We start from the raw sequence: 17,643 nt of genomic DNA, 5'->3' as shown, positions 1-17,643 counted from the left end.
GCTCACTTGATGTTCTCATTTCTTTAATAAGCATCTGAAGAAGGTGCTGGTTGGATCTGGATGGGGGTTACAGGTCTGGGACTTTACTGATGGTCCCTTATGTTCTGCTCTGAATGCTCAAACACTGATGGAGAAAGAATACTGGAGAAATACCCAAGTTTTGGGGCTCCCCGAGGTGCTGCAGTAGCTGGAGCTTTCGAAGCCCCAAAAGAATTCCCTACAAAACACAGGGCTGCTGTGGGAACAGACAGCCCCTGATTGGCATCTTTCATTTTGTCACTAAGTGGGAACTGAAGCTTGAAGAGGCATTTTTGTCCTCTGTACCCCAAGCCAGGGGTTTTGGGGATGGGAGGTGGTGGGTGCTGGTCAGGCAGGACCCTGGGCACTGGTGCATGGCAGGGTGGCTGCTTCCTTTTTTTCATGCTCTTTGATGTACTGTGGATATGTAATGAGCATCTGCCCTCTAAGAGAAAACAGATTTGAGTTCTGAAGTTGCAAAAAGAGGGAGCAATTTTGTTTAATCATTTTCACACAGATCCACAGGCCTTTCTGTAAGAGTGAGCAGCATTTGGTTCAAGGGCAGCCTTGGCTGCTTTGAGCTCTCCTGCAGCTTCTGCAGTCTCAGGCAGAGATTGATGTTCCAGATGCTGTTCTGAGCAATCAGATCAATGATGTGCTTATTTAGACTTTTCATTTTTTAAAGGGGAAAAAAAAAGGAGTGGATTATACTTTTTAAGATCATCTGAAGTATCGAAGATCTGTGAGGGGTTTTTGTTTTGTTTGTTTCTCAGATCAGGGCCCTGCAAATTCTTTCCCTGGTTATGAACACCAGTCAGAAAGCAGGAGGTGAGCTGCCTGCCTTGGTACCTGGGTATTCACCCATTCCCTCCCTTCAGCTTCTAGCCACTGCAAGAAATACAGGATTTTTTATTCCAAACACAGAATATTTGTTTTAAGGAGAAAGTACTAAATGCAGTAATGCCCCCGTGCCCTGCAAGCTGCACTGGCTGTCCTGGTGTGTGCTTTGGGTTGTCTCCAAACTCGTTTGTGTATGTGAGAAAATTACTGAGTGACAGGGAAAGCGCTGGAAAGCTTTGGGGATTTGATTTAAATCTGATGAAAATCAAGGCTGCTGCCTGTTGTCCTCTGCCAGCACCCATTGGGGTTGCTGTAAAAACTGCTGCTGTGAGTTTGTTGCTGTGGTTTTCCACACCCAGGCTTGTTATTTACCCATTTCCATCCATCCAGCATCAGTGTTGCCCTCCCAGAGCCCTGTGGTGGTCGGTGTTTTGCTTTGGAGGATGTCACTTGCCAAAGTCCCTGGATTTGGCAGGAGCACTCCGGGAGTCCCATGGGAATGAGAGTCCTGAACCACTGTCCCAGCCTTTATCGGCTGCCTTTAATTATGGAGATCACAAAAGCTGTGGTTCCTTGGGAGGCTGAGGCAGTGTTTGGCTCCTGGCATACCCTGGGGCTGTCCTGGGATGAAAGTCTCTGATGGTGAGCAGTGAAAGCTGCTCACCAAGAGGAGCCAACAGCATCTTGTCCATCTCAGGACGAGTTTGGATGCTGGGATGGACCCTGAATCCACACTTGGCTTTTGCTGACAGGAGCACACGGTGCCTGAGCAGACCTGAGGTCTAGGCCAGGGTAGATGTCACATGTTAATTTTTGCCCCTTCAGGTTCTCCTCACAGCGTGAGATACAGAAAAAAAAAAAAAAATCCCACAAAGTAAGCCGGAATTAAGCTGCGGGTTTTGTTCTCATTAGTGTAAAATCAGAAAATCTGGTGTTTCTGATGCCTCTAAGGAGAGAAGGAGAATTAACTCCCGGTGAATGTAAGCAGAGGATACTTAAAAGGCAAATTGTTCACATACTTTCTTTAAAATTTGCATGAGTGTAGCAAAAGGTCATCACAACTGCAGTCTCCTCCTCAGATCCTGCCTGCCGGTGGCTGATTGCAAGAGCCTGTTGCTAAGTGTTCCTGGAAACAGAATAAAGATGAAGCAAGATAATTGAAGGAGAGGAGGGAGAGGGAGAGGAGGGGAAAAGCTTGGAGCTCGCAGCGGAACCGCAGAGCTGCCAAACGAGATGAGTGTGTTGGAGTTTGACTCGGTGGCTGCATTCAATCAGTTCTGACCCAGGGGTGGGGAAGGGGTGACTGAGCCTGAAACTTCATGGCAGATCCTTGGAAAAAGTCACTTGGACACAAGTGGATGATTTGCTTGCGTTTCCTGTGGCTCATCCAACTCCAAACATGTTGCTTCCTTGCACTGAGGCTGGAGTGGGGATGGGAAGATAGACTGTGCTCCCACAGTGCTTTTCCTGGATAAAATCTCTGCTCTTGCAGCATGGATTTAGTTACCCTGGGATCATCTTCTGGACAATTCAATAATCATGGAAAGCAACAGGATAAAACAAGAATGCAAGCAGACAAATCCAGAGCTTGACTAAGTCAGAAAGCCTTGAACTCCAGGTGATTTGAGAGGTGTTATCTGTCCATCTCAAGTCAGGCTACTCTCTGAGGAAACAACTGATGGTGGTTTTGTATGTTGCAGAATCAAATAAACCCCAGTGCAGCTCTTTTTTATTGCTGAAAAGACAAGGAAGCAAAACTTTGGTCTTTCTCTAGTTGAAGCTCTTGTAAAAACACCAGGCTTTCTCCAACTCTGTGAATCTATTTCCTGGAAGCAGTTTTAGTAACTGTTTCTGGAGTGATTTTTATCATCCCAGAGCATTTTACAAACTGAATATAGTAACAGCTGAAACACAGCCCCATCTGAGGAGGGTCGCTGCCAGCATACAGAAGTTTTCGGCGCGCTATAAAAGAACACACAATTTGCTTTTTTTTGCACAGAATCTCCCTTATTTTCACCAAAACCATGAGGTAGCCCCTCCTGCCACTCAGCCCTCTGTGTCACCTCCTGCTTTGCTCTTGACTCAGAGAGACTCAGTGGCAGAGCTGGTGCTGGGTATCCTTGGTTCTCTGAATCCTGCTGTCTCCGAGCCTCCCCCAGCTGGGGCTGGCTGTCAGCAGAGGGAATTAATAGGCTGCATCTTATCTGACATTTTGAACACCCCCGTGGGATTCACGTTTCATCAGTTCCTGGCAGCAGCTCCTTGTTTCTCCACGACTGTCCGTGCCATGCTCGTGGTGGCAGGAGGGACACAGTGGCCAAGGCTCTCTCTCACCAGTGTCCTGCCTTCATCCATATGCTGACTGCAGGCTCTTGGCTCCTTGGGAAACTGTATTTTCTGACTTTCATCAGTGGGGCGTTTGACCTCGCTACTGATTTTTCACTGTCTGTGTTCATCTTCTGAGCTGGTTTGGCTGTTGCACAATGCCTTAAAATGAAGGAGAGGGAATGGCAGGCTGCTGTCCCATTGCTCCCCGGTCGATGGCTCTGCAGCCGGGGGCCTCTTGTGGCTCGGTGCTGGGTTTCGGGGATGGATCGGGTTCCCTCGCTGGCCCTGCACCTGGCACACCATGTGTGTGTGTCACAAACCCCTCAGCCCTGTCTGCTGGCCCCATGCTGCTTGTTCCTCCCCTTCCTCTGTGCCCAGCTCATACCAGGACTCTGCTCCTTTTCCTGTCCCTCCCTTCCCTGTTCCCTAGCTTTGCTGGAGCACTGTGTGATGGAAAAGCTGCTCTGCAGAAGGAGTGGGTGAAGAAGTGGCTTCTCCAACTTCCCACCTGCTGGTTTTACTGCAGTTGAGGTGTTGGTGCATCTGAGCTCTGGGCAGCTTTGTTCTGCCCTGGTTTTTAATGTGTGCAGGTGATTAATTGCAAACATGGGACTCTCAGTGGCGTTTCCTATTTAGAAATCATTGTCTGGGGCAGGTTTACATTTCCAACCTTTCTGCCAAGGGGCTGAGTGTCAGTTTGGGGAGCAGGAGGGAGAGAAGTGCTCAGCAGAAGAGCATTTTCCAGCAGCCTGTGTTACATCTGTCCTGCCCGTGTCACGCCTCACTCTTCCCCGCAGGGCACCCAGTGCTGGCTCAGGCCAGCACAGCTCTGGGGCTCAGCTGTGCTGCTGAAGTGTGATAGGAGGGCACAGAGGCCCTGAAAACACATCATCATCATCAGTGGTTTTGCCCAGAGCAGTTTTGGTGGTGTGATGTTTGCTCAGGATGGGCTCGGGGCTCCAAAGAAGAAGTCCCTGTGAGCACTGTAGCTGCTCCAGGCCAGCACAGGCTGTGGGATCCCTTCCACCCCGAGAAGAGGAGGAGCAGGATTACTCGGGGCTGTCACTGGCAGGGATTGCTCTTTCCAGCTGGAGCTTGAGAGCACCTGGCTCTGGTTAGTTCCTGGCATATTTTGATGTGTGGTTACAGAGTGAATCCCTTGAGCTGTGCCGCCCTCCCGAGCTGGGAGCGGAGCCTGTTGCATGCAAAGCCCAGAGCTGCCCCCGCAGCCAGGGCTGTGGTTGTGGCCTTTGTAGCTCTGCAGCTGTGTAACCTTTGCATGAAAATCCTCCTTGGGTTGCAAACCAGGAGTGCTGCCAGATGAGATTCAATGCTGTCGGCTCTGAGACACCGAGATGGATGCAGCTGTAGGGAGGATCAGACCAACCAGTGCATCCTGAGATCAGCTGCTTTTAAATAATCTGAGTATTTGCAGTGATGCAAGAGCTGTGTTGAGGGAGGTTTTCGTAAGGAAGCATCACAGTGATGTGATGGATGAGCTATTGCATTTCAAAAGGTGCTGTGGAAAAGCAAATTTGCCATCCACCCAGTGGGTACCTCAGCAGCAGTGGGCACAAGAGGGTATCTGTGATGTCTTGATAGTTTTACAGCAATCTTTTGTGTAGCTGACCTGGGGGTTGTCCTGGTGCTGGCTTGTCACTGCTTGGGAGGCTCCTGGCTGCGGCGTCCTGGAGCCCTCACTCCCCAGGGTGTGTTACAGTGCTAACAAATCCTCCATTGTTTTCCAGGATTTTGTTGGTCTGATTGTGTAAGGTTCCCTCTCGGATTAACCACTGAAAACAAAACAGAAACCCCACTAATACCTCATTGTGTGCATTAAACGAAACAAAACAAAAAAACAAATCCCGATTTCCCTGCTGATTTAAAAGGCTTTTGTGTTTGGTGGGAACTCTGTCTTAACTCAAGGCTTTTCAGAAGTGTTTGTTTCTTAATGATCCGGGATTGCAAGGTGTTTGACCTTGAGATTACTGCCAGCACTCAAGTGAACAGTAGCAGCAAAGGCAAAGGCAGTGGGTAGGAAACCCATGTTCTGGCAACTGTCCCACTTCCAGTGACAGATGAGACTTGGGACCAAGGGAGGCCCTGAACTCCAATTCAACATCCCAGACTCCCACCCCACCCCTCGCCTTTCCTATAAACAGATGGAAAAATATCCCTTTCCCACAGACAGAAATTATATCTTTTTCTTATTGCCTTTCTGTTTACATAGCTATTTCTTACTCAGTGTTAGTAATTTTGGGGGAGTAATTTATAGAGGCCATGGATGATATACTTCTACATGTGTCTTAAATTTTTCCCACATACATTTTAATTCCCGCTGCCTTCGCTGCTTTTTGTGTTTTTGCAGAAAGAAAAATGTTTATTAAATATCTTGCTCATGTGCAAGGCCCCTTTTAAGAGGTAAAGCAAGGCGTGCACATGGAGGAAAAAAACTCCATTTATTAAATATATGTGGAGGTGTATTTCCTAGTCCATGGTACAATGCTGCATCCTTAAATTCTGCATTCTTTGGGCTATTGAATACAATTTGAGAAACACTTGAAAAAAAAATATGTTTATGAAAAGCATCCTCATAGTGTTGGTAGACCAGCCTGTCTGGTGGCATCCTCCCTGCTTGATTTCCTGCCTGTGTTGTTATCTGTATGTTTAGTCAAATGCTGCTTCCTCCTGATCCTGAGATCAAATCAAGCTGCCATCCCAGCACCTCTTTGAAACCTGCACATGTAAAACAACCGGGCCAGCTCCCGTGTCTGCTGAGGGCCCTGGGGCTTTGCTCTCCATACATCATGTTAACTGCTCTTCAGCTCTGCTCAAATTAAATGTTTTCCTATCAGATGTGGGCTGCGGAGGATCCAGCCTGTCAGCCTGTGTGTGTGTCAGGGGGAGAGCAGGCAGCTTGTGCTCGGAGCCAGCCGCATGCTGCCTTGCCCTCAAACAAAAACCCCAGCCTGCAGTCCCTTGGATGGCACAGCCTGGGAAATTGCAAAGAGCAGCAGCCAGCCCTGGGGAAGAGGGTGGTGAGGGATGAAGGTGGGAGGAAACGCCAGGACATGAGGCTGGGCTGGCCCAGGCTTTGGCTGTGGAGCTCCTCAGGGAACAAAGAGCAGCCCTCGGCCGCCGTGCCAGAAACCTGCAGAGAGGATTTGCTTCCACTTCGCCTCCAAACCTGCTGCTGCTGTGTTCTCTGGTCAGGAAGAACAAAAGCCCAGGGTCTCCCCTGTCCCCCCCAGCAGCTGTGGGGCGATGTGGGCACCACAAGCTGGACCATGCTGTGCCAGTCTCCTGCCATGGAACTGCAGCAAGGAGAGGATGGAATTGACAAGCAGAACTTTTGGGTTGTTTTTTTTTTTAGGTTTTTGCTTGCACCGAGTCATATTGCTGGAATGTCCACAGCAGGTGCTGCCAGGCTGAGTGCCAGGGGACATTGACTGGGTTTAACTGGGCTTTCAGCCATGGCAGGCAGCGTGCACATGGAGAGGAGCAGTGGGGTCCGTAGGGACCCACAGCCCCTGTGCCCTGCCCTGTCCATCTCAGCTGTTCACATCAATCTTGTTTATTACAATTCCAAATCCTCCCTCCTCAGCTCATTAACGTCCTCAGAGCAGACATCTCTGTCACCATTGTATTTTGTAATTAGATTTTGATTTACTTTCAGAGAGAAGCAGCAGCACAATGGACATTAATTTATCCCAAGCCTCGCTCGATCTCCTCCGTGTCACAGGGTCAGACCTTGGCGTGCACCATCTGGTCTCCCCCCACTACTTGGCTGTGTGCTGTTCCCTCACCGTGTTCTCCTTCTGCTCTGGGGCTTCCCTGATGCACGAAGGAAAAGGAGCAGTGAGGGAGGGCTGGAAGAGCTGCTTTTGTCCAAGCTGAGCTTGAGTCGTAAGGACAGGCGTGAACTAGATTTAAATCGACAGGGAGAGGAGCAGCCTGTTGTCTGCAGAGCCTGGGTGGCCCCTGGTGCTTGTAAACCCTTTAAGGCAGGATGTAAAAGCTGCAGTTTAACACTGTCAGTGAGCGAGGACAGAGGGGTTCCCGCAGCGCTGGAGCACTTGGAATGGCCATGGATATCTCAGCCTGGAGCTGCTCTGGGTGGCAGAGCTGGACACTGAGCTCTGCTGGTCCCTGCAGCCCTGGACCAAGGGCATTTTTCCACCTGAGTGCTGCTTGTGTGTTCCTCAGACAGACTTCATGTTTCAGCCTGTGGCTCTTGAATGAGAGACCAGCAAAAGCTGAGCCCATGCTGTAATGGAAACCCCTCTGTGCTCTCACATGGTCACTCATGGGGCTGTGGGAAGGTGGGATCTTTCCAATGCCTCACCAGACTTCTCCAGAGCCTTGGGGGTATTGCATCTAAGAGTGAACTTCTAGAAAAGTGGCGTTACATTTGTGCTAGTACAAAGCAGCAGCCATCCACAGCAGGAATATGTTCATTTATTGCTGTCTTTGAGTATTTAAACTGTCTTTGTCTTCTGTCGCTGATCAGGATCGAAGTGTGGGTTGCAAGATGAGTAGAGACCATGTCTGCCCTCTGCATCCATGGGCGGAGTCAGCTCCATATGCTATGGAAGAGGGAAGTGTGAGAGCTTTTAAGGTCCAGTTTCACACAACAGCAGAGAAATGCAGCCCCCAAGGAGGGTGGGAGGACCACTTTCCCAGCAGCCAGGGCTCAGTGTGCTGCAGGCAGTTGTGCTTTATCTCTGCCAGCATTCACTGCTGCAGCTCAGGATTTATGTGAGCCAGTGAATGCGACCAGGACTGATAAATCAATCAGCACAACCAAAAATAGAGCTCGGCAGCTGTTGGAAGTGGGGGATCCCTTCCCCAGCAGAAGGAGCAGAGCAGGAGGGGATTTCATCCACCCCGGCCGGGTGCCAGCCCTGCGCAGAAACAGCCCTGGGCTGCTGGGGAGACCTCTCGTCTGACACCTTTATCTGGAAAAATTACTGTGGCTGTCTGCAAACGTCTCCCCAGCCTCTCAGCCAGGAATTCCCGGTCATCAGGATGAGGGAAATAATGGAGCCGGTACTGGTGGGGAGAGCAGCCTTGTGCTGCTGCATAGTCGATGTCTGGGGATCGCCTCAGATCATGAGTGATCTCTGAAAGCCTCTCACAGCTGGAGTCGTGGAGGGAGCCTCCAGGGTTTGTGGTTTCCAGGACGTCGTGGTGATGCTTTTGTGCAGGGATAAAGTTACCAGAGGAATCTGGTGACTCTGGTTTTTCCACTGGACGGCTGCACTAAACCACCTGCACAGGAGCCAGGGAAGTTTCTGCAAGGCTGCTCAGCCTGCACAGAGTCTTGTGAGGGGCTGTATTTCCTCACTCCTTCTCCAGTGGGTGTCCTGGGGTGAGCAGTGACTGGAGCAGGCCTGAACCAGGAGCGAAGGGCACTGAGAGAGGATCAGCTGCTTTCAGGCTGAATAGTCCATAGATTATTTCCACATCTGTGTTAGCTTTGGCTTGATCCCACAGATTTGCAACAGCTGTTGGGAAGCAGAGCAGAGATCCCCTCTTTGAATGGATGATCAAATCCTTAGAGTGTGTGGAGTATGTTATTTCTATGTCATCCTCTTCACGGCAGGAAAAACAGCTTTTCAGAGTTGCTGAGGCAGCACTCTGCCCTGCTGCCTGAGCTATCATCCCATCAGCCCGCAGTCTCACAGCAAGTTGTAATTTGCTTTCTGCATCCCACACCCAGCCTGACACAGACTCCTTTGTGAGGTGTGTGGTTGTGCAGGTACCCATACCAGGGATGCCTTTTTTCTCCTGGATTTCCCTTCCTGCGTGGACCACAACCAGTGGGTGTAAGCTGAGCTTGTCCCCTTTGCAGAACCTTCACATGTGCAAATCCTTGGCATTTTACCCTGAGAAAAGCTAACTAACACAATGGTTTGCCACAAGACAGGTTGGGTCATCCCAGTGGTTTTAGGTGGAGATCAGATGTCCTTGCTGGGAGCTGTAGTTTAGGTGCAAAATAATGGCACAGCGTGGGAATCCCATAGGGAGCTGTCTTCAGCTTGGCTGAAATGAACCAGCCCATTTCCTATCAAGGTTCTGCTCCTTCAGGTCAGACCTGCAGTAAAAGGAGCCATCAGGCTTCCTTCCCAAATGTCTGACAGGCTCTGGAAAGGCTGGAATCTGGCTGATGAGGGCCAGGGTGGTGGGAATTGTGGTAGATCCTGGCACTCCTCCTGCGGCGCGTGCGTTTCTCATTCCCCATCAGCTTTCCTGGCGCACAGGGGACTCATCAAACCAAACTGCTCCCACTTTAAACAGCACATTCCTGGATGGAATTAATATGGTTAGTGCATCGAGACCACTAACTTCCAATTCAAGGCTTTTATAGTAGGCTTCAAATGGCAACCCAGTTCCAGTTGCTTTTTATGCAGTAGTTGTGTTTGTTCATTGGTGTTGTCTGATGCATTTTAGTGATAACCCAGGCAGCAAATCTGTTAAAAATAGGAAGTGCTGATCAGCCTGTATGGAGCTCTGAAACTTGGTTTGGTGTTATCTGGGCTGGTGGGCTGTGTCTGGGAGTTTTTGCACAGGTGCAGGGTAAAACCTTTCCATTTGAATTGCTTTTACTCATTCACCCAAGATGTGACTGAGCCTGACATGATGTTCTTCAGGTTCAAGTCTCAGAGCTCAGTGATAGACGTGCTGCCCCAGCAGCAAGAGATGTCATATTGACCTCTTTTGATGCTTTTTGACCCTTTTGACACACACCTGGCTTGATGCTTGCTTGAGGCATTCTCCTGTGCACCCTCACTGATGAGTGAGAAGTGGCAACTCCTGATTTCATGGGGACAGAGTGTCTGGATTGCAGATTGCCTGTGCCATCGATGTCTGGGAAGCCAAGAGCAGTGCCTGCAGTTGGGTCCAGTGGGACCTGAGTGTTTACACTTCCTGAGAAGACCCAGGACCAGCTGTTGGCAAGAATTGCCACATGTGCTGGACCTCATAGACTGCCTGGAGCCAGCCATGCCACGCTTGCTGCAGCGCTTTGAGCAGGTTTGGTTTGCTGTTATCCCCTTGTCTGGGGTGTTCCAGCCCCATCCCTCTGAGCACAGTGAGTCCATGCAGCCTTTTGGCTCCAAAGTGCAGACCCTGCTGCTTCCCCAGCCAAGCAAAACTGCCAGGACCCACCGTGATGCCCCGGGGGAGCTGCTTCTGTATACAAAGGACTTGGCAAAATGAAGTGTAATGTAAGCAACTATTTAAAGAGAACGATCCGATTGCTAGTTGTAATTTCCTTATTGTTTGCAGCACCCTGTTAAATGCCTGTGATCCCTATAAAGAGCTTTCCCCCACCCTTTAAACTTCACAGAAGTGGATTTTACCTTCTGTGGTTTGAACACCGTCATTGTGAGGGGACTGGTTTGCACTGAGTACAGTTTCTTTATTCTTTTCATACCCAAGGCCATTTGGTTTTTGAATCCATTAATATGCCTGTTGGAAATGGAAGGCTGGGGGGTAGGACACAAAACCTTGCTTCTCTGTACATCCCCAGATCATTCCCATCTCAGGAAACGGGATTGCCTCTCTTTGCAAATCAGGGACAGTGATCTGCAGAGCTCTTCCTCTGGGAACACGTGGGTGCAGTTTTTCCGTGAGATACTGGTGGAAGCAGCAGCACATGATGGTTTCTCTGGCTCTTGTACTGGTTTACACTGGTGGGCCCCTTCTGTGCTTCTCCAGTGCCTGGGTTTTATTCTCCAAACTGGAGCACATTGTTAACACACGGAGCCCGAGGGGCTTTGCAGAGCAGAGCTTGATGTTAGGGGAAGGTGGAGATCAGTTTCCTTCCCTATTTGGCTCTTGGTTATGGTTTGGCTTTTGTTTGAGAGTTTGATAATTCACCACTGGGCTGTTTGGATTGAAATGCTTGGAGAAATGTAAGGAAAACGAGGTGATGGCAGCAGCTCCTCCATGCATGGTGGGGAGAGCAGCTCTGCCAGCCCACACCTGCAGGCTGGGCTGTGCCAGCAGCTGTTGGTCCTGTTCCTCATCCCAGCCAGCTTCTGTGCATGAATTAAGCTCTAAATTATCCTGTGCCAGAATCAAATCCTGGGGAACGTGAGCCCAGGAGTGTGTGACACCCAGAGGGCTCTGTCCCCGATGTTGTGCACAGCTGAGCTCACTGCAAAATGTAGTGGCCAGCAGACAGGTCCATCCAGACTGGGATGCCCAAAATGTGGCCATCAGCCTGCAAAGCTGGCAATGCAGGATGGATGTGCTGGGCCCCCAGGCTGATATCAAAACCCTTAATCAGCTCCTGGGAACAAACCTGGGAAGCCCCAGTTACAGAAGAGTAATTTTTTTGTGTGTTGGCCTTGTGCTCAGCCTGGCTGTGTCTTGGCAGGGGTTGCTGGTTTGTTTAATGAACATGGAAATGGGAGGGGAGGAAACAGCCAGGGAAGCATTACAAATTGTTTCAGAGCAGTGGCATTAAAAGTATTTGTGCTTACCATGTCCTCTAAACAAAGAGCTCAAAGCATGGCAAGTGTTATCTCCATTTTACTTGCAAAGATGTAAAAGCAGCAGGAGGAGAAGCTTTGCCTGTGGAGAAGCAAGCCCACAGCAGGTGGGAGACACACAGGGCTCTCACCTGAGGTCCTGAGGGGATGGTGGTCATGGTGAGGGTCTCTCTGGGCCCTGGCCCAGCAGCTCTTCCTCACATTCCTTCACACTCATCCCTGAAGCACCAGCTCTGTTTCTGTGCTCGCCTCTGACCTCTGCTCTGAAAGATGCTAATGCTCCAAAATCTTCCTGTTCACGAAGCCAAGTTTACCTTCCTTATCTCCCCTTCCAATCTCTTTTACAGCTGAAGCTGTGGAACAAGTACAGAGTCTCCAACATTCCTTCCCTAATATTTATCGATGCCTCCACTGGGAAGGTGGTTTGCAGGAACGGCCTCCTGGTCATCCGAGATGACCCTGAAGGTAAGACCTGGAGTCCCCTGTGCCACAGAAACATGGACACACAGCTGCCTTTTCATCTCAGTTCATTCTGAATGGCCTGGGGTGGGGAGGGAACAAAGAACTATTGTCATACTTAACTACTCAAATCACTGTGCTATTTTCGGTGTAAAATTTTCTGCATCATTCCTGCCAGATCTTGTGTTTTGGTTTTGCTTACTGAAAAGAACAAAGAATTTCCCTCCAGGATTTTTGTCTGGAGTGTTAATGAGGAAAAGGTTAGGTTAACTAAAACATGAAGTTTGGATTTTTCCCTAATGGAGGCACATGGACAGACAGAATGAGGGCCCAGAATCCTTCCAGAACACTGAGTGGGACTTTTATCACTGACATCACACTCAGGTTAATGCATTTCCCATTATTTAGAAATTAAACAGAAAAATATTACCATTCTCCGTTGCTGAGGTTTGCTGTGCTGGGAGTTGGTGTTAAATCCATCTTCCTCCAATTTGGAAAAAAAAACCCAAATGAGCCAAATTGGGGGAAAAAAAACCAACCCAACCCAAATGTGCCCTTACTCACAGACCCTGCAGACCCATCAGTCATCTGCTGTAGTTGTCCATCCATTTCTTTTATTACTGGCTCATTGTTTCTCAGTGCAGTAAATCCTGACAGAGTCTTTAATTCAGTGGCAGGAGCTGTGCAGCAGGAACATGTTGTGGCCTGAGCCATCTGTGATGTTTCCTCCTCTCTGGCTGAACACATGGATTGATTGCTCTGGGAGCTGGCAGCAGATGATTCAGAGCATGTTTGTGTGTACACACACAGCTTGCTTTGGGGTGCAGGGGGTTAGTGTAAGATATATATAGAGATATATGGATATAAACACACCATCTTTTACATATATATGGCTAAGGTTTGTAAATAAAGACATGTATGGATACGTGTAAAAATACATGGTTAGTATCCACACAAGGGACACATTCTGACTGCATTCCTGAGCAGGTACCACCTTGCCCTCTCTTGCTAAAATAAACACTGTTGATAAGGAAAAAATGCCTCATCAGGCACAAAACCAGAGCAGGTTTTGTCGAGCTGAAGGTGCTGTGTCTTGGGTGAGAGAAAGAGGTGACCCTGGCTGCAGTGCAGAGCTTGGCTGCCTCACCTCAGGGCAGGGCTCTGGCAGTGCCTGACAGCTGAGGTGTTCTGCATTCCCCTTGGATGGGAATAAACCCCAGCAGGGTTCCTCAGAAAGGATCCCCTGTATCCTGAAGATAGGATGTTTTTTCTAGCGGAACCTTCTGAATCTGTAAAAGCTGCATGCACACATTACTGTCTTGTATCTTCTTTCCACCCCTATCCCGACCCCTCCCCAGGTCTGGAGTTCCCTTGGGGACCAAAACCCTTCAGTGAAGTTGTTGCTGGGCCTCTGCTAAGGAACAATGGGCAGACACTGGACAGCAGTGCCTTGGAGGGCTCTCACGTCGGGGTCTATTTCTCTGCACACTGGGTGAGTAGGAGGTGCTGTGCAGAGCAGTTGGAGTGGGCTCAGGAAAGTAAAGACCCCAGGCTGGCTGGTGCTGAAGAATTTAAGAGAATTTAAGATGCTTTGATCATCAGCATTGCAGTGGCCTGTCATCCTCAGCTGGCCCTGTAAGGGGGAGAGTGGTCAGATTGTAAAAATGGAAGAGGTTTTGTTGGTAACTTACAGATCATAAACCCCAGGCACATTCAGGCACTGCAGCAAAGATGAGGTCACACCAGTTCGTGGTCACTGGGTCACCTGGCCCTGCTGGGTGTGGGGCTGGTCCTGAGGAGGAGACAATGTCCTCCTTATGCTTGTGTTTTGCAGTGCCCGCCGTGCCGGAGCCTCACGAGGGTGCTGGTGGAGTCCTACAGGAAAATCAAGGAGGCAGGCCAGAAGTTTGAGATCCTCTTCGTTAGTGCAGACAGGTGAGGCAGCACTGACACCCCGTGCAGGCAGAGCAGGTTGGCTGTGGCATCAGAAAGGCTGCCTGAGTCCTTTCCCTCTGCCCAGTGGGGAAGTGCAGAGTGGGGTGAGCAGGAGCAGGTCTGTGTTCACTTTGTGCCTTGTGGCTCTGGGGTCTGAAGGATGCTCGAGCTGGGTTGACATTCAGATGCCCTGGAGAATTTGAAATATTTTACTGGGGAAAAATACACAGTGGACTTCTTCATGAAGGACTGGGGGGTTTAAAGTTGGTCTAACTCTCTCCCAACTGATAGATTTTGGTGGGAGGCATAAAGGGCTTTGCAAGCCAGGTTTTTAATGAGGAAGGAGCCCTGGCAAGTGGAGGGCTCTGCATGCCATGCCCTGTTCCCCTTGCACAGGTCAGAGGACTCCTTCAAGCAGTACTTCAGTGAGATGCCCTGGGTGGCCGTGCCCTACGCCGACGAGGCCAGACGGTCACGCCTGAACCGGCTCTACGGCATCCAAGGTAGGAAAGGCCACTCTGAGGCACAGATCTCCTTCTCCCCCCTCCTTTTGTTGAGTATTTGTAATGTCTCCTCTTGTTTAACTAAACCAAGAAAACAGCAAAGCAAAGCACAGTGCCCCAGGCAGAGCCGCTTCATGTTTCTGCTCTCCACAAACTCACATTCCTACCACCTGCCAGGCAGGCTGTTAGTTGAAACAGAACTTCCATAAACAACCTAATTCTTCCTGGAAACTTGGAAGCTGTTTTTGGCTTGGATGTTTTTTGTCTAATTACTGATTTATTTATTTTTTTGCTATTTCTTGAAGGTTTAAATTTCATTTTCTTGCTGGTTTATGTAATGCAAAGGCAGACCGTCGTTCTGTGAAGGGGCTGAGGAAGATGGCATCTGGTTTATGTTAGTGACATGAATTACAAAGGAGAGAGTGTTTGATATAAACCATGGCTTTGCTTTTACTGTACATGCCAGTGCCAGAATTCCAGCAGCCCTGGCTGCTCACAGGGGCAGGGAGAGACTCTGTGTGTCTGGGTGGCTTCAAAGAGTCATAAAGATGATAAAAGCTCACAGCAGCCTTCCTGGGGGCTGGCACCTTGTTCCTGCAGGGGACAGACTGCAGCACAGAGGTGTCCAAGGTGACTGGCTGGTGAGGAGATCTCGTGTATGTACAAATAGTTTCTCCCTGTGGTTAAAAGGTCCTGCTGCAATGTGGCTGTTCCTCATCTGTTTCTGTGTGATGCCAGACAATCAGATTATGCTGAGTTGGAAGGGACCCATCAGGATCATAGATCCAACTCCTGGCACTGGGTAGGACACCCAACAATCCAATCCTGTGCCTGAGAGCTTTGTCCCAATGCTTCTTGAACTCAGACATGTTTGGTGCTGTGAACACTTCCCTGGGGAGGCTCTTTCAGTGCTCAACCACCCTTTGGGTGAAAAATTTGTTCCTGATATCCAACCTAAACCTCCCCTGACTCAGCTTAATATTGTCCAGCTGGGTGCAGCTGGCAGAATGTTCATGTAGTCTGCAGGGAAGGAGGAGTTTTGCCAAAGGAGGCCGAGGACTTTTGGGAAGAGTGACAGGAGAAATAATCCCTCCTTGAGCTCAGGTGCTGCCACTCAGCCCTGTTCCCTGACCTTAGCCCAAGAATAACCATCAGCCTGCTTTAAATAGCCATCAGTTCGCTGCTTAATGACCTTCCCATGAGGTGAGAGCTTTCCAAATTCAGCAGTCTTTTCCCAGCCCACTCACAACCCTCTCCAGTGCTGGTTTCAGCCCAGCGCTGCAGGACTGCTGCCAGTTTCACTGGGACTTTCTGTAAATAAGGTGTCCAGACATGGATACTTGAGCACCAGGCATGCTGTAGCCAGGGAAACAGTTACAACAGCTTTCCCTACAATTCCAGCCTTCTTAAAGGTATCTCTCTTTGTTGTGTGCCGACCTGCAAATGTAAATATTGGCTGTTCCCCTACACCCCAATCCCTCCTCTGTCCCTGAATCTCAGCTCCATGCAGATTTTGGGGCTGCCTGCCTGTTTGCAGTCAGGCTTTTCACACCAGCTGGGACAAAAGCTTCCTGCAAACAGAGCTGGATGTCATGGGCTCTGCTGATCACCACATTAGGTTATTCCACTGAAATGAAAAATTAGATCTGTGTAACCACATCTGCATGTCCCACACTCATGGTTCTGATGCTGCCTCTCTGAAAGCTCTCTTTGGAGCTGCACCTATGATCAGTGAGAGTGTCCAGGTTACCATCCTGGTGCTTGGGTTGTGAGCACAACATGAGGAGGTTTCCCTCTGTTTTTTGAAGGCTGGGTACTAAAACAACACAAGAGTTTGTCTTCCCTGTCTGCTTTAAGTTCCTGAGTATTGGAAAGTAGCAAGAGAGTCAAATCTCTTTATGATTTAGTCCTGTGTTGGCTCCTACAACTTTTAAAAACTCAGTATAAAATGCAAGTTGAGTTATAGGCCTTTATTTGGGTTTACTTTGAATGCCTCTATTCATAACTCATGTGCTCTCAGAGGCTGTACCCTACCACCTCTAGCAAATTACTTCTGGGTGCAGTGCTGTTCTGAGAAAGAGTCATGTCTTGTGTTGTGGCTGCTAAGAAATAATTCCCCTTTGTGCAGGCAGCTCCCAGTCCTGCCCTGTGTGAAATCCCCTGGCCTTAGCTCTCCTTCCAGTGGGATGGGGAGCAGTGACAAATTTGGTGCTTTGATAGGAATCCCCCCTTGTTGTTGTGTATCTCACGAGTTCCCCAATATTCGCCCTGGACTCTGTGGTGTCTCTTTGGGATTTGCAATCCCTTCCAAAAACGGTTTCTCTCCTTCCCTATGCTTTAGCCCAGACACTCACAGGTCACCCTCACAGCCTGGAAATCACTGCTACAGGAGATTTCTGGAGCTTTCTTCTGAAAGAGTGAAAAAACAGCAATGAAATGCACCACCTGTGCTGTGGTTGGAGTGGGGTTTGCTTCACTTAGGTTGTGATTACTCACCCAACAGACTTCATGCAGATGAGATTTCAATGTCGGGTCTGGGGTTTAATATATAAATATGTAAATGCCTTGTCAGGTTCGGTAACAAACCATTTGGCCCCTGTGTTTTCATAAAATGCTGGCCCCGTGGGAGCCAAAACCATTTTCTAGTGCATAAAATCCAACCAAGGCTGTCTATGCTAATTCTCATCCAAGCTTATACAATATTCATTGCAGTGTCTGATCGCTGATTCTTCTTGATAAGTAAATTCTGGTGTTATGACTTAAGGCAATTACCAAATCCCCCAAAAGGAACTAAAATAACAAATAGTGGCTGGGATGAGTGGGGAGGGGGAATTATTTGGGTTAGCAGGTGTGAATAACATTAAGGATGGTTTCCTTGGTCCTGCAGGTCTGTGTCCCCTGGAAACAGGGTGTGTCTTTTAGAGGATAGTCACAAAGGTGACCTGAGGAGATGGGGATGTGAATTATCTTTTAAAACGTTCTGTTTTCTGATTCAGTTTTGTATTTGCAGTTGGAAGTTCAGTGGCTGGGTATTGGGGGGAGGGGGGGGTCATCTGCAT

At 49.2% G+C, this 17,643-nt stretch overlaps 1 protein-coding gene across 1 annotated transcript in view; it reads left to right on the top strand.

Annotated features, from left to right (window-relative positions):
* The window catches only part of NXN (nucleoredoxin), a 46,885-nt gene that overhangs the window by 21,312 nt on the left and 7,930 nt on the right, over window positions 1-17,643 (top strand). Inside the window, exons 2-5 of the mRNA XM_041423114.1 lie at window positions 12,035-12,152; window positions 13,505-13,638; window positions 13,981-14,081; window positions 14,478-14,584. Coding sequence (XP_041279048.1) covers window positions 12,035-12,152; window positions 13,505-13,638; window positions 13,981-14,081; window positions 14,478-14,584 — 460 coding nt within the window. The remainder of the gene's footprint in view (window positions 1-12,034; window positions 12,153-13,504; window positions 13,639-13,980; window positions 14,082-14,477; window positions 14,585-17,643) is intronic.

The sequence above is a fragment of the Onychostruthus taczanowskii genome, unplaced genomic scaffold, assembly GCF_017590055.1.
Source record: "Onychostruthus taczanowskii isolate IOZ18803 unplaced genomic scaffold, ASM1759005v1 scaffold75, whole genome shotgun sequence".
NCBI lineage: Eukaryota > Metazoa > Chordata > Aves > Passeriformes > Passeridae > Onychostruthus > Onychostruthus taczanowskii.
Note: the sequence above shows the minus strand (reverse complement) of the source record. Positions and strands in the feature narration are given on the sequence as shown.